The 17847-nt window shown below is 40.0% G+C and overlaps 1 protein-coding gene across 1 annotated transcript; it reads left to right on the forward strand.

The window, feature by feature from the left end:
* Positions 1-241: 241 nt before the first annotated feature.
* On the forward strand, positions 242-6846 carry LOC118941333. The gene is made up of 5 exons (XM_036953687.1): positions 242-398; positions 565-657; positions 880-1032; positions 5931-6047; positions 6211-6846. The coding sequence occupies exons 1-5, from the start codon at positions 329-331 to the stop codon at positions 6573-6575; spliced, it is 798 nt and encodes a 265-aa protein (XP_036809582.1). The 5' UTR covers positions 242-328; the 3' UTR covers positions 6576-6846.
* Positions 6847-17847: the final 11001 nt, after the last annotated feature.

Consider the following 17847-nt stretch of genomic DNA (forward strand, 5'->3'; position numbering starts at 1 on the left):
CACAGACTCCCTTCTTTTCACTTTGTCATACAGGCCAGCAATGTGGAGAGGATGCAATGTTGTTAATCGTCTCTATTTTCAAGTATTGTGGTTGTAGCATCATGTTATAGATCATGATCACTTATGTTAGCAGAATAACTTATGTTCCCAGGGCACATGAGTGGAGAAACTTGTTAAACATGAAATACAGCAACATTTCTGACATTACCCCATCCTGCCCTACCTTGGATGATGGGTTTATAAGGACCTGTCTCCCAGCCCAGATACCACTGCTGTTCATCTGCCTGTCTACCAGACCAGCCCAGAGTACTGTACCACTGCTGTTCAAATGCCTGTCTATCTGTCCAGAATGAAGCTTATCCTGACTCTCTCTCTCATCTGCACTCTCTTCTGCTCAGGTAACACCTCTGAACTCACAATGAGATGTGCATAAAGGTTTTTTTGACTGCATCACTCCCACATGTATGTGTTGATATTTCAACATAGCAAAATTGCTTTTACAGTATATTTCTCAATTTTCTTATTTAATGTGTATGTATTTGTATTTATTTTCTTGTTTTTCAGTTGAGATGCTGCAGTGTTTCAACGACTCATTTATAGTCAACTGTTCAGCCCCTTTGGGAGAAACATGTCTCACTGCAAACATCAATGCAAAAGGTGTGTTTAGAGTTTGTTGTCCACTTCACTATTATGCTTCAAGACAAATTAAATGATGTCGTTAGCTTCCTCAAGAAGGATGTTTTTAAACCCTCCTGTAAGATTACAGTGTACAATATTTATTGGTAATTGACTCGTTGCTCTATGCTACTATTTCATTAGATTACATTCTACATTGATCTATCTTTCTCTGGTTCTGTAAATGATCTGTTACTGGTGCAGGTCTCATCAATTCAACCCAGGTAGTCAAGGAGTGTTCCCCATTCTTCAGCTACGGTGAAGCCACAGTGTCAGTGAACCTGGGCTTCTTACACATTGTCTCTAACCAGTTATTTTGTAACATCGATGGGTGCAACAAACAAACTCTACAGCCTGGTAAGATAACTGTCTTTTACCTAAATTAGGTTTGGGGTTTTCAAAGGTCAAATGCAGGTGTTTTCATCTCAATATCAAACCATTTCTGGGTAACAATTAAGTAACTTACTGTGATTGTTTTCAATTGAAATGGTCAAAAATAAACAAAAACAGGCTGAAATTTCAAGCTGTGTTTTCAAACAGCTCTTACGCTGGAAGGGCATTATCTTAATGTTCACAATTGCACAGTATTATTCCAACCTCATAGTGCAGAGACATATATAAAACACAGGGAAATCATGTTTTGGAGCTCACTGTATATTTATTCAAACTATGACAACTGAAATCAGGACATGAAATACATTGCTGAAAGGCCCAGTAAAGTCAGTATTGGAACAGTGACACATGTGTCGTTGTTTTTTAAATGATATAATGACAATGATGTTAAAAGTGCAGACTGTTAGCCTTAATTTGAGGGTATTTTCATCCATATTGGGTGAAACAATTTGAAATTACAGCTTTTTGTATATAGTAGTCCCTCCATTTTAGGGGACTAAAAGTATTGGGACAAAAGTTTTGTATTTGGTCCCATATTCCTATTACAAAATAATTACATTAAGCTTGTGACTTTACAAACATGTTGGATACATTTTCTGTTTGTTTTGGTTATGTTTCAGATCATTTTGTGCCCAATAGAAATTAATGGTAAATATTATATTGTGTCATTTTGGAGTACCAATGTAATTTTGGAGTTTACCAATAAAATAGGGGGATGGTGAAGCAGACATACTTGGTATTTACTTCTCAAAAAATATAAATGAACTGACCACAATTAATTTCAATAGAAAGTTAGCAAAAATAGATAAGATTCTGCAAAAAAATATTTCATTTTATTTGGAATGCTAAGCCAGACAAAATTAAACGTGCCTATTTATATAATGAATATGAGTTTGGGGGGCTAAAAATATTAAAGCTTTAAACAAGCTGGTTACAATGTCATCATTATCTTCCAGAAAAGATAGAACAAATATTACTACGAATGTTATGGTTAAATTCAAATATACTGATTAATAAAAAAACATTCTTTACGGAATTGTATTTTTAAATGGTATTTATTTGTTAATGGGATTATGAATAGAAAGGGAGGAGTTACAGTGGGACAAAAAAAGTATTTAGCCAGCCACCAATTGTACCAAGTTCTCCCACTTAAAAGATGAGAGAGGGCTGTAATTTTCGTCACAGCTACACTTCAACTATGACAGACAAAATGAGCAAAACAAATCCAGAAAATCACATTGTAGGATTTTTTATGAATTTATTTGCAAATTATGGTGGAAAATAAGTATTTGGTCACCTACGAACAAGCAAGATTTCTGGCTCTCACAGACCTGTAACTTCTTCTTTAAGAGGCTCTTCTGTCCTCCACTCATTACCTGCATTAATGGCACCTGTTTGAACTTGTTATAAGTATAAAAGACACCTGTCCACAACCTCAAACAGTCACACTCCAAACTCCACTATGGCCAAGACCAAAGAGCTGTCAAAGGACACCAGAAACAAAATTGTAGACCTGCACCAGGCTGGGAAGACTGAATCTAAAATAGGTAAGCGGCTTTGTTTGATGAAATCAACTGTGGGAGCAATTATTAGGAAATGGAAGACATACAAGGTCACTGATAATCTCCCTCGATCTGGGGCTCCATGCAAGATCTCACCCCATGGGGTCAAAATGATCACACGAACGGTGAGCAAAAATCCCAGAACCATACGGTGGGACCTAGTGAATGACCTGCAGAGAGCTGGGACCAAAGTAACAAAGCCTACCATCAGTAACACACTACGCCGCCAGGGACTCAAATCCTGCAGTGCCAGACGTGTCCCCCTGCTTAAGCCAGTACATGTCCAGGCACGTCTGAAGTTTGCTAGAGAGCATTTGGATGATCCAGAAGAAGATTGGGAGAATGTCATATGGTCAGATGAAACCAAAATATAACTTTTTTGGTAAAAACTTAACTCGTCGTGTTTGGAGGACAAAGAATGCTGAGTTGCATCCAAAGAACACCATACCTACTGTGAAGCATGGGGGTGGAAACATCATGCTTGGGGGCTGTTTTTCTGCAAAAGGACCAGGACGACTGATCTGTGTAAAGGAAAGAATGAATGGGGCCATGTATCGTGAGATTTTGAGTGAAAACCTCCTTCCATCAGCAAGGGCATTGAAGATGAAACGTGGCTGGGTCTTTCAGCATGACAATGATCCCAAACACACCGCCCGGGCAACGAAGGAGTGGCTCCGTAAGAAGCATTTCAAGGTCCTGGAGTGGCTAGCCAGTCTCCAGATCTCAACCCCATAGATAATCTTTGGAGGGAGTTGAAAGTCCGTGTTGCCCAGCAACAGCCCCAAAACATCACTGCTCTAGAGGAGATCTGCATGGAGGAATGGGCCAAAATACCAGCAACAGTGTGTGAAAACCTTTTGAAGACTTACAGAAAACGTTTGACCTCTGTCATTGCCAACAAAGGGTATATAGCAAAGTATTGAGATAAACTTTTGTTATTGACTTTTGAAAAAGTCCTACAATGTGATTTTCTGGATTTTTTTTCTCATTTTGTCTGTCATAGTTGATGTGTACCTTTGATGAAAATTACAGGCCTCTCTCATCTTTTTAAGTGGTAGAACTTGCACAAATGGTGGCTGACTAAATTATTTTTTTGCCCCACTGTATGTCACATATGCTGTTATTGAAAATATATTGGAATATCTGCTCAATCCAAATTTACAACCAACTGGTTGCAGCACTACCACAAAAAATGGAGGATGCAAGTGGAAAAGGGAGAAGGTAGGGAATTTGTTTGCCTGCCATATATTAATAAAGACACAAATTGGCTGAAAGGAACTGGCATAAATAGAAAAATATACCAATTTCATCTGAGGACAAAAATGTTGACAGCTGCGCCATACCGGTTGCAAAATAAATGGGAGCAGAGTTTTGATGTACCAATTCCATGGCATATGGTTTAACTCAGTTTTTCAATTTCAATTATTATATAAAACTCATGCCACCAACAGAGTGCTTGCTATGTATATGGGGCATAAAACAATCTCAGCTCTGTAGATCTTGCTGCGAAGAGACTAATATGACTAACCAATAAATGACTAACCAATAGGTCATTTATTCTGTTATTGTTATTCTGTTATTAAGGTTCAGGAATGATAATAAAAAAAAAATCACAACATGCAATTAAAATGAACCTTCCAAATAGCAGTGTTGGGCGATTTGGAAAGCCATAGTCAGTCAATAAATAATAATACATATAGGAAAGGTTTTCATCTTTAGCTCACAATCTGTGGATAATTTACGTTTAGAAAGGTTAAAACATGTTGTATAACATCACAGCACAATTAAAAAATATATGGCACATGGAAACCGAAGGAGGGTGGTCTATGTTGATAGGTGTGATGGGCTGAGAGTGGCTGAAGGTTGGGATTAAAGAGCTGAGGTCTATGGTGATAGGTGTGATGGGCTGAGAGTGGCTGAAGGTTGGGATTAAAGAGCTGAGGTATATGTTGATAGGTGTGATGGGATGAGAGTGGCTGAAGGTTGGGATTAAAGAGCTGAGGTCTATGTTGATAGGTGTGATGGGCTGAGAGTGGCTGAAGGTTGGGATTAAAGAGCTGAGGTCTATGTTGATAGGTGTGATGGGCTGAGAGTGGCTGAAGGTTGGGATTAACGAGCTGAGGTCTATGGTGATAGGTGGGATGGACTGAGAGTGGCTGAAGGTTGGGATTAAAGAGCTGAGGTATATGTTGATAGGTGTGATGGGATGAGAGTGGCTGAAGGTTGGGATTAAAGAGCTGAGGTCTATGGTGATAGGTGGGATGGGCTGAGAGTGGCTGAAGGTTGGGATTAAAGAGCTGAGGTCTATGTTGATAGGTGTGATGGGCTGAGAGTGGCTGAAGGTTGGGATTAAAGAGCTGAGGTCTATGGTGATAGGTGTGATGGGCTGAGAGTGGCTGAAGGTTGGGATTAAAGAGCTGAGGTCTATGTTGATAGGTGGGATGGGCTGAAAGTGGCTGAAGGTTGGGATTAAAGAGCTGAGGTCTATGGTGATAGGTGTGATGGGCTGAGAGTGGCTGAAGGTTGGGATTAAAGAGCTGAGGTCTATGTTGATAGGTGTGATGGGCTGAGAGTGGCTGAAGGTTGGGATTAAAGAGCTGAGGTCTATGGTGATAGGTGTGATGGGCTGAGAGTGGCTGAAGGTTGGGATTAAAGAGCTGAGGTCTATGGTGATAGGTGTGATGGGCTGAGAGTGGCTGAAAATTGGGATTAAAGAGTTGATGTTTGGTAATGTATTATTGTTAGGTAACTATAAAAGTACCATGTATGTAAAATGTTTTTGTAAAATGTATATGTCAAATGTATGTACAGTATATTTAGCAAAATTGCTGTTAAAAAAAACTACAATATTTGTCCTCTGGACGGGGGCGTTCATAAACAAATTTAATATAAAGAGCAAATGCATCCAGTTTGGGGGATTGTGTGCAAAAAGTGCTGCAATTTCTAAACAATTCATGTGATACCACTGTACCTTTGGCTCTGTACCTCAGGAGACAGGTTAAATAAGGAGTTGTAAGCATTGAGGGGGATGCAGCTCAATATTAGGAAGGTGTTCCCAATGTTTGGTATACTCAGTGTACACAATCCATGTCTAAACTGTCTCAAGGTTTAAAAATAATTATTTCTTCTCTTTAATCTACAATGACTGAAGTGGATTTAACTAGTGACATCAATAAGGGATAATAGCTTTCACCTAAATTCACCTGGTCAGTATATGTTTTGGATACTCACTGTATATGACCACTGAATGTGGAATAAATACTGTATATACAAATTCCCATCTCTGTTCTCTTCCTACAGCCCCCAATGTTCTGGCTAATGGAAGACAATGTCCCTCCTGCAGCAGCTTCAGGGATACGATGTGTAACAGCACTGTGACCTGCCTGGGTGTGGAAGACCAGTGTTTTAGCGGCAGTGGTGAGTTGTCTTGTGGTTATTTTCATGATACCAAACCTTATCACATTTGTTCATCTCTAAAAAATATTTTGCTGTTCATACAGAGCAGCTACTAATTGTTGAGCTTTTAGTTGTTTTACAAGAGATCTAAATGTTGGGAAAACTATGTTTTTATCTTTGACAGTAACACCTGGCATCAATTCTACTACGGTGAATCTCAAGGGCTGTACAACTTCCAACGTGTGCATTTCCATTAATCAACTGCTGCCCTCAATAAGTCAACTGCTGCCCTCAGTGAATCAATTGCTGCCCTCAGCGATTAGCATTAGTAACCTCGGGAATGTGTTCACCTGTAAGACAGCTCCTGTAACTGTAACCACAGCTCCTGTAACTGTAACCACAGCTCCTGTAACTGTAACCACAGCTCCTGTAACTGTAACCACAGCCTCTGTTATTGTAACTACAGGCCCTGTAACAGCCACAGCCTGGTCCATCAGACTGAGCCTAGTCCCTCTGCTGCTGGGCCTCACTATCAGCAAATTAATCTGATATAAACAGAGATGAACATATCGGGACTCATCTGACAACATAATGCATTGATTAGAACACAACATAATGTACAATGATTTTCATGTATTGTGAAATATGTACTATAAGTGAAATTCTGTTATTTATTTGGAATTTTCCAGATGACGCCCTGTTACATTATATAGTGTGTTTGCTTATATATGTATCAGTATATTTTATCAATTGTGATTGCTTGTAAGTTTAAAACAAATAATATGTTTAAATGCCAATAAAGTTTCTATCACTCTACCAACATGGAAATAAACTTTTGTCTTATTGTAATATAATCAAATCACCACACATTTTAAATAGTCTTTTTTTAATAATTGTTTTGATCTTTTAACAGATAATACAAACAGGATAATAGCTCTCTTAAATCTAAATAACAACAGTGTAAGAGGGAACCATGATCATACACAATGATACTGTCCAAACAGAAAATACAGTGCCTTGCGAAAGTATTCGGCCCCCTTGAACTTTGCGACCTTTTGCCACATTTCAGGCTTCAAACATAAAGATATAAAACTGTATTTTTTTGTGAAGAATCAACAACAAGTGGGACACAATCATGAAGTGGAACGACATTTATTGGATATTTCAAACTTTTTTAACAAATCAAAAACTGAAAAATTGGGTGTGCAAAATTATTCAGCCCCTTTACTTTCAGTGCAGCAAACTCTCTCCAGAAGTTCGGTGAGGATCTCTGAATGATCCAATGTTGACCTAAATTACTAATGATGATAAATACAATCCACCTGTGTGTAATCAAGTCTCCGTATAAATGCACCTGCACTGTGATAGTCTCAGAGGTCCGTTAAAAGCGCAGAGAGCATCATGAAGAACAAGGAACACACCAGGCAGGTCCGAGATACTGTTGTGAAGAACTTTAAAGCCGGATTTGGATACAAAAAGATTTCCCAAGCTTTAAACATCCCAAGGAGCACTGTGCAAGCGATAATATTGAAATGGAAGGAGTATCAGACCACTGCAAATCTACCAAGACCTGGCCGTCCCTCTAAACTTTCAGCTCATATAAGGAGAAGACTGATCAGAGATGCAGCCAAGAGGCCCATGATCACTCTGGATGAACTGCAGAGATCTACAGCTGAGGTAGGAGACTCTGTCCATAGGACAACAATCAGTCGTATATTGCACAAATCTGGCCTTTATGGAAGAGTGGCAAGAAGAAAGCCATTTCTTAAAGATATCCATACAAAGTGTTGTTTAAAGTTTGCCACAAGCCACCTGGGAGACACACCAAACATGTGGAAGAAGGTGCTCTGGTCAGATGAAACCAAAATTGAACTTTTTGGCAACAATGCAAAACGTTATGTTTGGCGTAAAAGCAACACAGCTGAACACACCATCCCCACTGTCAAACATGGTGGTGGCAGCATCATGGTTTGGGCCTGCTTTTCTTCAGCAGGGACAGGGAAGATGGTTAAAATTGATGGGAAGATGGATGGAGCCAAATACAGGACCATTCTGGAAGAAAACCTGATGGAGTCTGCAAAAGACCTGAGACTGGGACGGAGATTTGTCTTTCAACAAGATAATGATCCAAAACATAAAGCAAAATCTACAATGGAATGGTTCAAAAATAAACATATCCAGGTGTTAGAATGGCCAAGTCAAAGTCCAGACCTGAATCCAATCGAGAATCTGTGGAAAGAACTGAAAACTGCTGTTCACAAATGCTCTCCATCCAACCTCACTGAGCTCGAGCTGTTTTGCAAGGAGGAATGGGAAAAAAATTCAGTCTCTCGATGTGCAAAACTGATAGAGACATACCACAAGCGACTTACAGCTGTAATCACAGCAAAAGGTGGCGCTACAAAGTATTAACTTAAGGGGGCTGAATAATTTTGCACACCCAATTTTTCAGTTTTTGATTTGTTAAAAAAGTTTGAAATATCCAATAAATGTCGTTCCACTTCATGATTGTGTCCCACTTGTTGTTGATTCTTCACAAAAAAATACCGTTTTATATCTTTATGTTTGAAGCCTGAAATGTGGCAAAAGGTCGCAAAGCTCAAGGGGGCCGAATTCTTTCGCAAGGCACTGTACATGTCAACATTATTTTTGTTTGACTTAGTGGATTCAGCTCACTCTAGAGTTATTCTTCAGATGAGATGAAAACTTGGAGAAGAAGATTATGTTGTTCTTGTTGTGTCTGATGAAGAAGAGGAAGGGGTGGTCTGCCGTGAACTGTTCCTTTCGGATCATAAAGAACGGCACCATGCAAAGGGTGGAGACTGAAGCCTCTGTTCCCCTCCTTGTTTACCTCCACAAAAGCCTTATGGGCTTACTACTGCCCATGCCATATCAGTCCTGACTAGGCAGTGGCCATACTACACTTAGATACTGATGCTACACATGCTTGAAATACTTAACTAAACTCCAACACAATTTCAACAAGACACACCAATTGCACCACATTTTCAGAAGCGTGGAAATACTGTATACTGTATATAACATCACAATGACTGCAGGCTGACTGATCTACACATCACCTTGCATCATAAATAACAACTCAATATTATTTGTAGATCAGTTAGTCAGTCACAATTTACCCATGATACATTTCATTTTTGATCCTCTCGAACACAGCCAGTGTTTTTGATTCCACTAGGGTGGCTGGAGTCTTTGACAATTTTTAGGACCTTCCTCTGACACCGCCTGGTATAGAGGCGTGCTCGGTCCTCTTTTTCCTGTCATCCACAATCATCTCCTTTGTCAAATCCAGGTAATTCTAAAGGGTTCACATATTTTAACTTCCCACTCTATGTATGTATGTATGTAAACATACAGTGGGGCAAAAAAGTATTTAGTCAGCCACCAATTGTGCAAGTTCTAACACTTAAAAAGATGAGAGAGGCCTGTAATTTTCATCATAGGTACACATCAACTATGACAGACAAAATGAGAAAAAAAATCCAGAAAATCACATTGCAGGATTTTTTATGAATTTATTTGCAAATTATGGTGGAAAATAAGTATTTGGTCAATAACAAAAGTTTATCTCAATACTTTGCTATATACCCTTTGTTGGCAATGACAGAGGTCAAACGTTTTCTGTAAGTCTTCACAAGGATTTCACACAATGTTGCTGGTATTTTGGCCCATTCCTCCATGCAGATCTCCTCTAGAGCAGTGATGTTTTGGGGCTGTTGCTAGGCAACACGGACTTTCAACTCCCTCCAAAGATTTTCTATGGGGTTGAGATCTGGAGACTGGCTAGGCCACTCCAGGACCTTGAAATGCTTCTTACGAAGCCACTCCTTCGTTGCCCGGGCGGTGTGTTTGGGATCATTGTCATGCTGAAAGACCCAGCCACGTTTCATCTTCAATGCCCTTGCTGATGGAAGGAGGTTTTCACTCAAAATCTCACAATACATGGCCCCATTCATTCTTTCCTTTACACGGATCAGTCGTCCTGGTCCCTTTGCAGAAAAACTGCCCCAAAGCATGATGTGTCCACCCCCATGCTTCACAGTAGGTATGGTGTTCTTTGGATGCAACTCCAAACACGACGAGTTGAGTTTTTACCAAAAAATTATATTTTGGTTTCATCTAACCATATGACATTCTCCCAATCTTCTTCTGGATCATCCAAATGCTCTCTAGCAAACTTCAGACAGGCCTGGACATGTACTGGCTTAAGCAGGATTTGAGTCCCTGGCGGCGTATGTTAATGATGGTAGGCTTTGTTACTTTGGTCCCAGCTCTCTGCAGGTCATTCACTCGGTCCCCCCGTGTGGTTCTGGGATTTTTGCTCACTGTTCTGGTGATCATTTTGACCACACGGGGTGAGATCTTGCATGGAGCCCCAGATCGAGGGAGATTATCAGTGGTCTTGTATGTCTTCCATTTCCTAATAATTGCTCCCACAGTTGATTTCTTCAAACCAAGCTGCTTACCTATTGCAGATTCAGTCTTCCCAACCTGGTGCAGGTCTACAATTTTGTTTCTGGTGTCCTTTGACAGCTCTTTGGTCTTGGCCATAGTGGAGTTTGGAGTGTGACTGTTTGATGTTGTGGACAGGTGTCTTTTATACTGATAACAAGTTCAAACAGGTGCCATTGATACAGGTAATGAGTAGAGGACAGAGGAGCCTCTTAAAAATGTGTGAAAGTTAAATATTTCTAAAAATATATATTTTTGAATTTTCCACGCTGCCTTTTCAGTGGAATGTTGGGGGGGTGGTTCCATTAGCGGAATCGGTGTGTCCTAGACAGGTTAAACCTCATAGAGCTACCCCCCTACTATTCTCAATTTCCACCTGAAGACATCCCCAAATCTAACAGCCTGTAGCTCAGGCACAGAACCAAGGATATGCATATTCTTGGTACCATTTGAAAGGAAACACTCTGAAGTTTGTGTAAATGTGAATTGAATGTAGGAGAATATAACACAATAGTTCTGGTTTAGATAATACAATGAAAAAAAACATACGTTTTTTATTTTAACATCATCATCTTTAAAGTGAACAAGATAAAACAAACATTCAGATTTCAGTTAAATTTGAGTGAAAAACATAAGAGGGCAACAGTACTTGTGCAAAGTTTCAGAATGATAACTTCCAAAATGAGTGTGCTACATGACATTTATCATGAAGTCACCCAGGTGTCCCACACAAGTACCCCAAATGTACCCAAGTGGCCAAATTGGTGAAGGTATACATTTTGAAACATTTGGAAGACCCTTAGTCCTCTATCAAATCAAATGTATTTATATAGCCCTTCATACATCAGTGCTGTACAGAAACCCAGCCTAAAACCCCAAACAGCAAGCAATGCAGGTGTAGAAGCACGGTGGCTAGGAAAAACTCCCTAGAAAGGCCAGAACCTGGGAAGAAACCTAGAGAGGAACCAGGCTATGAGGGTGGCCAGTCCTCTTCTGGCTGTGCCGGGTGTAGATTATAACAGAATATGGCTGAGATTTTCAAACGTTCATAGATGACCAGCAGGGTCAAATAATAATAATCACAGTAGGTGTAGAGGATGCAACAGGACAGCACCTCAAGAGTAAATATGAACAGTTTAGGGTTCCATAGCCGCAGGCAGAACAGTTGAAACTGGAACAGCAGCACGGCCAGGTGGACTGGGGACAGCAAGGAGTCATCATGCCAGGTAGTCCTGACGCATGGTCCTAGGGCTCAGGTCCTCCGAGAGAGAGAAAGAGAGAATTAGAGAGAGCATACTTAAATTCACACAGGACACCGGCTAAGACAGAAGAAGTACTCCAGATATAACAAACTGACCCTAGCCCCCCGACACAAACTACTGCAGCATAAATACTGGAGGCTGAGACAGGAGGGGTCAGGAGACACTGTGGCCTCATCCGATGAGACCCCCGGACAGGGCCAAACAGAAAGGATATAACCCCACCCACTTCTGCTGTAAAGCAGAGGGTCACCAAGCATGTGGCGCAGGTGATGGGGGACTTAATTTTGCAAAGAACACAGCGACGCCTCCATGCTGTGCCCTTTTGGCCCTGAGGCACATCCATGCCTGCAGAAATACATTTGTGCAGATGAACACCACTTGTGGCAGGAGCTGGATGAACCAGCTTCAGTGGGGGATGGAAACCTTGGCCCTGGGGGCTGCCATTCGGAGTCAGTGTCACTGTGAAAGATAATGTTTAGTTAGAATAGTTTCACATATGAGCCCTGTATCAACAGGTATAATAAACAGACATATACAGTATATAGAGTACAGGGAACATAAGGTTGAATCTATTATTATGACCTGCTAGATCTACTGTCTCTATTATATTATGACAGACCAGCTAGATCTACTGTCTTTATTATATTACAACAGACCAGCTATATATACTGTCTCCATTTCACTTTGGCCATTGTTGTGGGCCTGCCCTCCCCTCAACAGCCTCAAACAGGCTATTTCATGTGGGTTGGGGTGGGGCGGCAGACACACGCATCTCACATTTCATGACATTACATATTTATATATTGCTTTAAAAATTAAAGAAAATCCCAAATAATGTTTTATAGTATTAATTTCAAACAAGGGCATTAGCATGATAAGAACTTACCTGTCCAAAACAATGTCCTCTCCCGTTCAAAAAATATTCCTCCACAATCGCTAAATGAATCGTCCTACAACAATCTCTGTCTCACTTTCCCAATCAATTTATTCTAAAATTGTGTGTACATCTGTATATCTAGACTTAGATTTAGCTTTCCCTGACTTAGTCGCCATACCGATTGATATATAAACAGCTGAATCTGCGCGTTTACCAAACAATGCAGTGCGTAATATGTGTTTCTCCTTCCGGTATGAAACTTCAATAGCGAATTACTCTCTTTACGCTGGAGCTTACTACATGGGTTGGTCTTGCAACACATAAACATAACCTATTGCCGTTTGCCTCAGCCCATTGGCTATCTACCCAGCTAGATTTCAAGACGATCAGTGGTCATTCGGTTAAAATACAGTCAATCAACGAAACAGCGGGCAAATCATTGGTGCAGAAGGATGTCATGACTTGTTGTCTTCAAATCAGTTTCTTTCAGTCAATACGTCTCGCGAAATGACCCATCAGGTTTGATTGTGTTACAAACAAACCAGTTGATTGCAGTGAAACCAAACATGACTGGAAAAGTCACGTTCTGTGTGGGTTATTTACCTGGAATGTGTTGTCGAAAATGGAATGAGACGGAATTCACGACACAAGCGGTTCACACAATGTTTCGTGTTAGGCTATAAAAACGGATTTTATCAAACAAAAGATCATTCATTGTGTAACAATGAGCATTGGAATTGCAAACAGACGAAGATCGTCAAAGGTAAACAATTTATTTTAATGCAGTTTGTGATTATGTTACGCCTGTGCTGGTTGAAATAGTTGTTTTTTATGGGGCTTTATACTCAGAAAATCGCATCGTATTATTTCGCAGTAAATCCTTTTTTCAAATCTGACAACGCAGTTGGATTAGCAAGATTCTAGGCTTTAGATACATGTGAGACACTTGTATTTTCATGAATGTTTAATATGACTATTTATGTAGCGATCACCTTATGTTGTGGAATTTCAGCCCGCTACCGGGTTCCGTGCACAGAGAGGTTAAGGAATAATTTGTACCAATTACAATGCTCTGAGTTTTAGAGACGTTCAGGACCAGTTTATTACTGGCCACCTATTCCAAAACAGACTGCAACTCTTTGTTAAGGGTTTCATTGGCTTCATTGGTTGTGGTTGCTGATGCGTATATGGCTGAATCATCAGAATACATGGACACACATGTTTGTTTAATGCCCGTGGCAGGTCATTGGTAAAAATAGAAAGGAGTAGAGGGCCTAGAGCTGCCTTGCGGTACACCACACTTTACATGTTTGACATTAGAGAAGCTTCCATTAAAACCTCTTTGGGATAGGGGGCAGCATTTTCACTTTTGGATAAATAGCGTGCCCAATTTAAACTTCCTGCTACTCATGCCAAGAACATAAGATATGCATATTATTAGTAGATTTGGATAGAAAACACTGACGTTTCTAAAACTGTTTGAATCATGTCTGTGAGTAGAACAGAATTTATGTTGCAGGCAAAACCCAGAGGACTAGCTATTCAGAATTATTTATTTTTGAGGTTGCTGTCTGTTCAATGGGTTCTCATGGAGAAACGATATTTCTTAGGCACTTGTTTGCAGTTCCTACCGCTTCCACTGGATGTCATCAGTCTTTGGAATTTGGTTGAGGTTATTGTGCAATAAAGAAGTACGGCCATCCTGGAAAAGGGTAACGCTGTTGAGAGTTGGCCAAGACTTGAAAAGTAGCGTTAGTTTCCTCTCGTCCTCTATTGAAACAGATAGACCAGTCTTCAATTTGATCGATTATTAACGTTTAAAAATACCTAAAGTTGATTTACAAAAGTATTTTGAAATGTTTTGGCAAAGTTTACAGGTAACTTTTGAGATATTTTGTAGTGACTTTGCGCAAATTGGAAGCTGTTTTTTTCTGGATCAAACGTGCCAAATAAATGGATATTTTGGATATATATGGACGGAATTAATCGAACAAAAGGACCATTTGTGATGTTTATGGGACATATTGGAGTGCCAACCAAAGAAGCTCGTCAAAGGTAAGGCATGTTTTATATTTTATTTCTGCGTTTTGTGTAGCGCCTGCAGGGTTGAAATATGCTACTCTCTTTGTTTACTGCTGTGCTATCATCACATATTAGCTACCTATGCTTTCCCCAAAAAGCCTTTTTGAAATCTGACATGTTGGCTGGATTCACAATGAGTGTAGCTTTAATTTGCTATCTTGCATGTGTGATTTAATGAAAGTTTGAATTTTATAGCATTTTATTTTAATCTGGCGCATTTTCCCTGGCAATTGGCCAAGTGGGACATTTGAATCCCCCTATCCCAGAGAGGTTAAATAAAACCCTTTGAGTTCTATTAAGTTCTAGACCTCAGCTGAATCTGGTAATGAATGGTGTGGCTGTTGAACAAGTTGAGCAGACTAAATTACTTGGTGTTACCTTAGATTGTAAACTGTCATGGTCAAAACATATACATTCAATGGTTGTAAAGATGGGGAAAGGTCTGGCTGTAATAAAGAGATGCTGTGTTTTTTTGACACCACAGTCCAAAAAAAGCAAGTTCTGCAGGCTCTAGTTTTGTCTAATCTTGATTATTGTACAGTAGTGTGGTCCAGTGTGGCAAGGAAAGACCTAGTTAAGCTGCAGCTGGCCCAGAACAGAGCGGCACGTTTTGCTCTTAATGTCATCAGAGGGCTGATATAAATACTATGCGTGCCAGTCTCTCTTGGTTAATAGTTGAGGGGAGACTGACTGAATCACTTATTATTTTATAAGAAACATAAATTTTTTGAAAATCCCAAATTGTTTGCCGAGTCAACTTACACACAGCTCTGACACACATACTTATCCCACCAGACATACCACCAGGGGTCTTTTCATATCCAAAACAAATTCAAGAAAGTGTACAGTATTATATAGACCCCTTATTGCATGGAACTTTCTTCCATCTTATATTGCTCAAATAAACAGCAAACCTGGTTTCAAAAAACAGATAAAGCAACACCTCAAGGCACAATGCCTCTCCACTATTTGACCTAGATAGTTTGTGTGATATGTAGGCTACGTGGTTCTTTTTCAAACATTTATGTAGTTTTGTCCTTGAGCTGTTCTTGTCTATTGATGTTCTGTATTATGTTTCATGTTTTGTGTGGAACCCAGAAGGAGTAGCTGCTGCTTTTGGAACGGCTAATGGGGATCCTAATAAAGTACTAATTACCAAATTAATAGGTAAATTACTTTGTAAAATAGGGCAGCCTTGGATTATCTGTTGGCAACTTCATGTTGTACTTTAATTCCAGACTCAAGTGGAAATATTTCCACTGCCATAGAACAATTAGCTAAGGGGCGCTTTAATGGAAGGAGAGGCTGGTGATGGTAGTGTCGGGTTCACCTAGGGGTCATGAAAAGGGTTGTACCAAAATGTTCAATGTATTAGATTAATTAATTATGCTTATGTTTTATTAATAGAAGGGGAGGGGTTATAAGACACCTACCTCCTTACATTTATAGGGTCCTAAACTACAGATTAACAATATATACAGTCTTTATATAGTTTTAGAATTGTTCCACAGTTGTTTGCTCTTTCTCTCTCTCTCTCTCTTATAAAGAAGACCCTTCTTAGAGATGTGTGATTGAGACAGAACTCTGCAAGGGAGTGTGGGAGATAAGAGACTACTCAAACATTCCACAATAAATCAACTTTGGGGAGGGGACATTTATTGTCTAGCTTTTAGATAAACACTGACACTCTATGTTTGTATAGCTATGGATGCAGGGTTTTGGTCTCAGGAGTAAAAAGGTAATGACATAGTCAGTGACATCACTAAGACGGGACTTCGGTTTAATAAAACAACTTGAGATCTTTTGTTTGATGCGGAACTTACTCAGAAACATGCGTGCTATGTTCCTGTTTGTCAACTTCTGTCTGCAATTGCATTAATAAAGGTTTTTGAACGATTTAATTAAAGATATTGTCATAATGCCAATTTCACCAATTAACCAATGATTGACAAGGAAGGACGTAAGGAACAAATCCTAACATTAGCTGGCCTTTTACCTGGATGACTTCCCTGTTTGGTGCTTGGGGAGCAACAGTTTTCCATTGGATCATCTATGTAGTAAACCTTCTTGTTGTACTACTTAGATCGAGTGTTAGATCGAGTTCAAGTCCAGGCTCTGGCTGGTGGCTGGGCCACTCAAGGACATTCAGAGACTTGTCCCGAAGCCACTCCTGCGTTGTCTTGGCAGAGTGCTTAGGGTCTTTGACCTGTTGGAAGGTGAACCTTCGCCCCCGTGTCTGAGGTCAGCAACCGTCTAACACCACCCATACCGTGAAGCATGGTGGTGGCAGAATCATGCTATGGGGATGCTTTTCAGTGGCAGAGACTGGGAGACTGGTAAGGATAGAGGGAACAATGAATGGAGCCAAATGCAAGAATATCCTTGATGAGAACTTCGGAGCGCAACTTCGACCTTAGACTGGGTCGAAGATTTACATTCCAACAGGACAATGACCCCGAGCATACAGCCAATGCAACCCTGGCATGGCTTTAGAACAAGAATGTGAAAGTCCTTGATTGGCCCAGCCAAAGCCCAGACTTGAATACCACGGAAAATCTGTACAAAGAATTGAAGATTGCTGTTCACTGCCACTCACCATCTAACATAACAGAGCTTGAGAAAAACTGCAAAGAAGAATCTGAGAAAATCTCCAAAGCTGTTACCCAAGACGACTCAAATCTGTAATCGTTGCCTAAAGTGCTTCTACAAAGTATTGACTCAGGGGTGTGACTACTTATGTAAATTGTATCACAGAATACTTTCTGTATTATCCCAGGCATTTTCTTTTCTCTGACATATTTTAGTCTTACGGCTCACTTTTGAGACATGCTACTATTTGAAACACACTATGGCGGTTATGAATGTCAAGTTTTTTGTAGACTTTTCCTCTGTTTCCCTCCTTGTAGTGGAATAGTTATGGTAATCCCTGACCAAGTTAAAATAGTTACATAGGTACTTTGGGACCATACTGTGGACAATCTTATTTACAAAACACAATTTAGTCTGAGAGACTCTCTCCTCCACTTTGAGCCATCTGAGGCTTTCGAAATGGGTATAGTCAAGAGGAGTAGGTGCTGGAAGTTTAAGAATATTCCTGAATATTTTTTTCTGAAATGTCTTCAGTTTG

The sequence above is a fragment of the Oncorhynchus mykiss genome, chromosome 1 (assembly GCF_013265735.2).
Source record: "Oncorhynchus mykiss isolate Arlee chromosome 1, USDA_OmykA_1.1, whole genome shotgun sequence".
NCBI lineage: Eukaryota > Metazoa > Chordata > Actinopteri > Salmoniformes > Salmonidae > Oncorhynchus > Oncorhynchus mykiss.

Coding starts and splice junctions, on each gene's coding strand:
- LOC118941333 (XM_036953687.1), top strand. CDS start 329: ATGCCTGTCTATCTGTCCAGAATGAAGCTTATCCTGACTCTCTCTCTC. Junction 399..564: donor CTGCACTCTCTTCTGCTCAG/GTAACACCTCTG, acceptor CTTGTTTTTCAG/TTGAGATGCTGCAGTGTTTC. Junction 1,033..5,930: donor CAAACAAACTCTACAGCCTG/GTAAGATAACTG, acceptor CTCTTCCTACAG/CCCCCAATGTTCTGGCTAAT.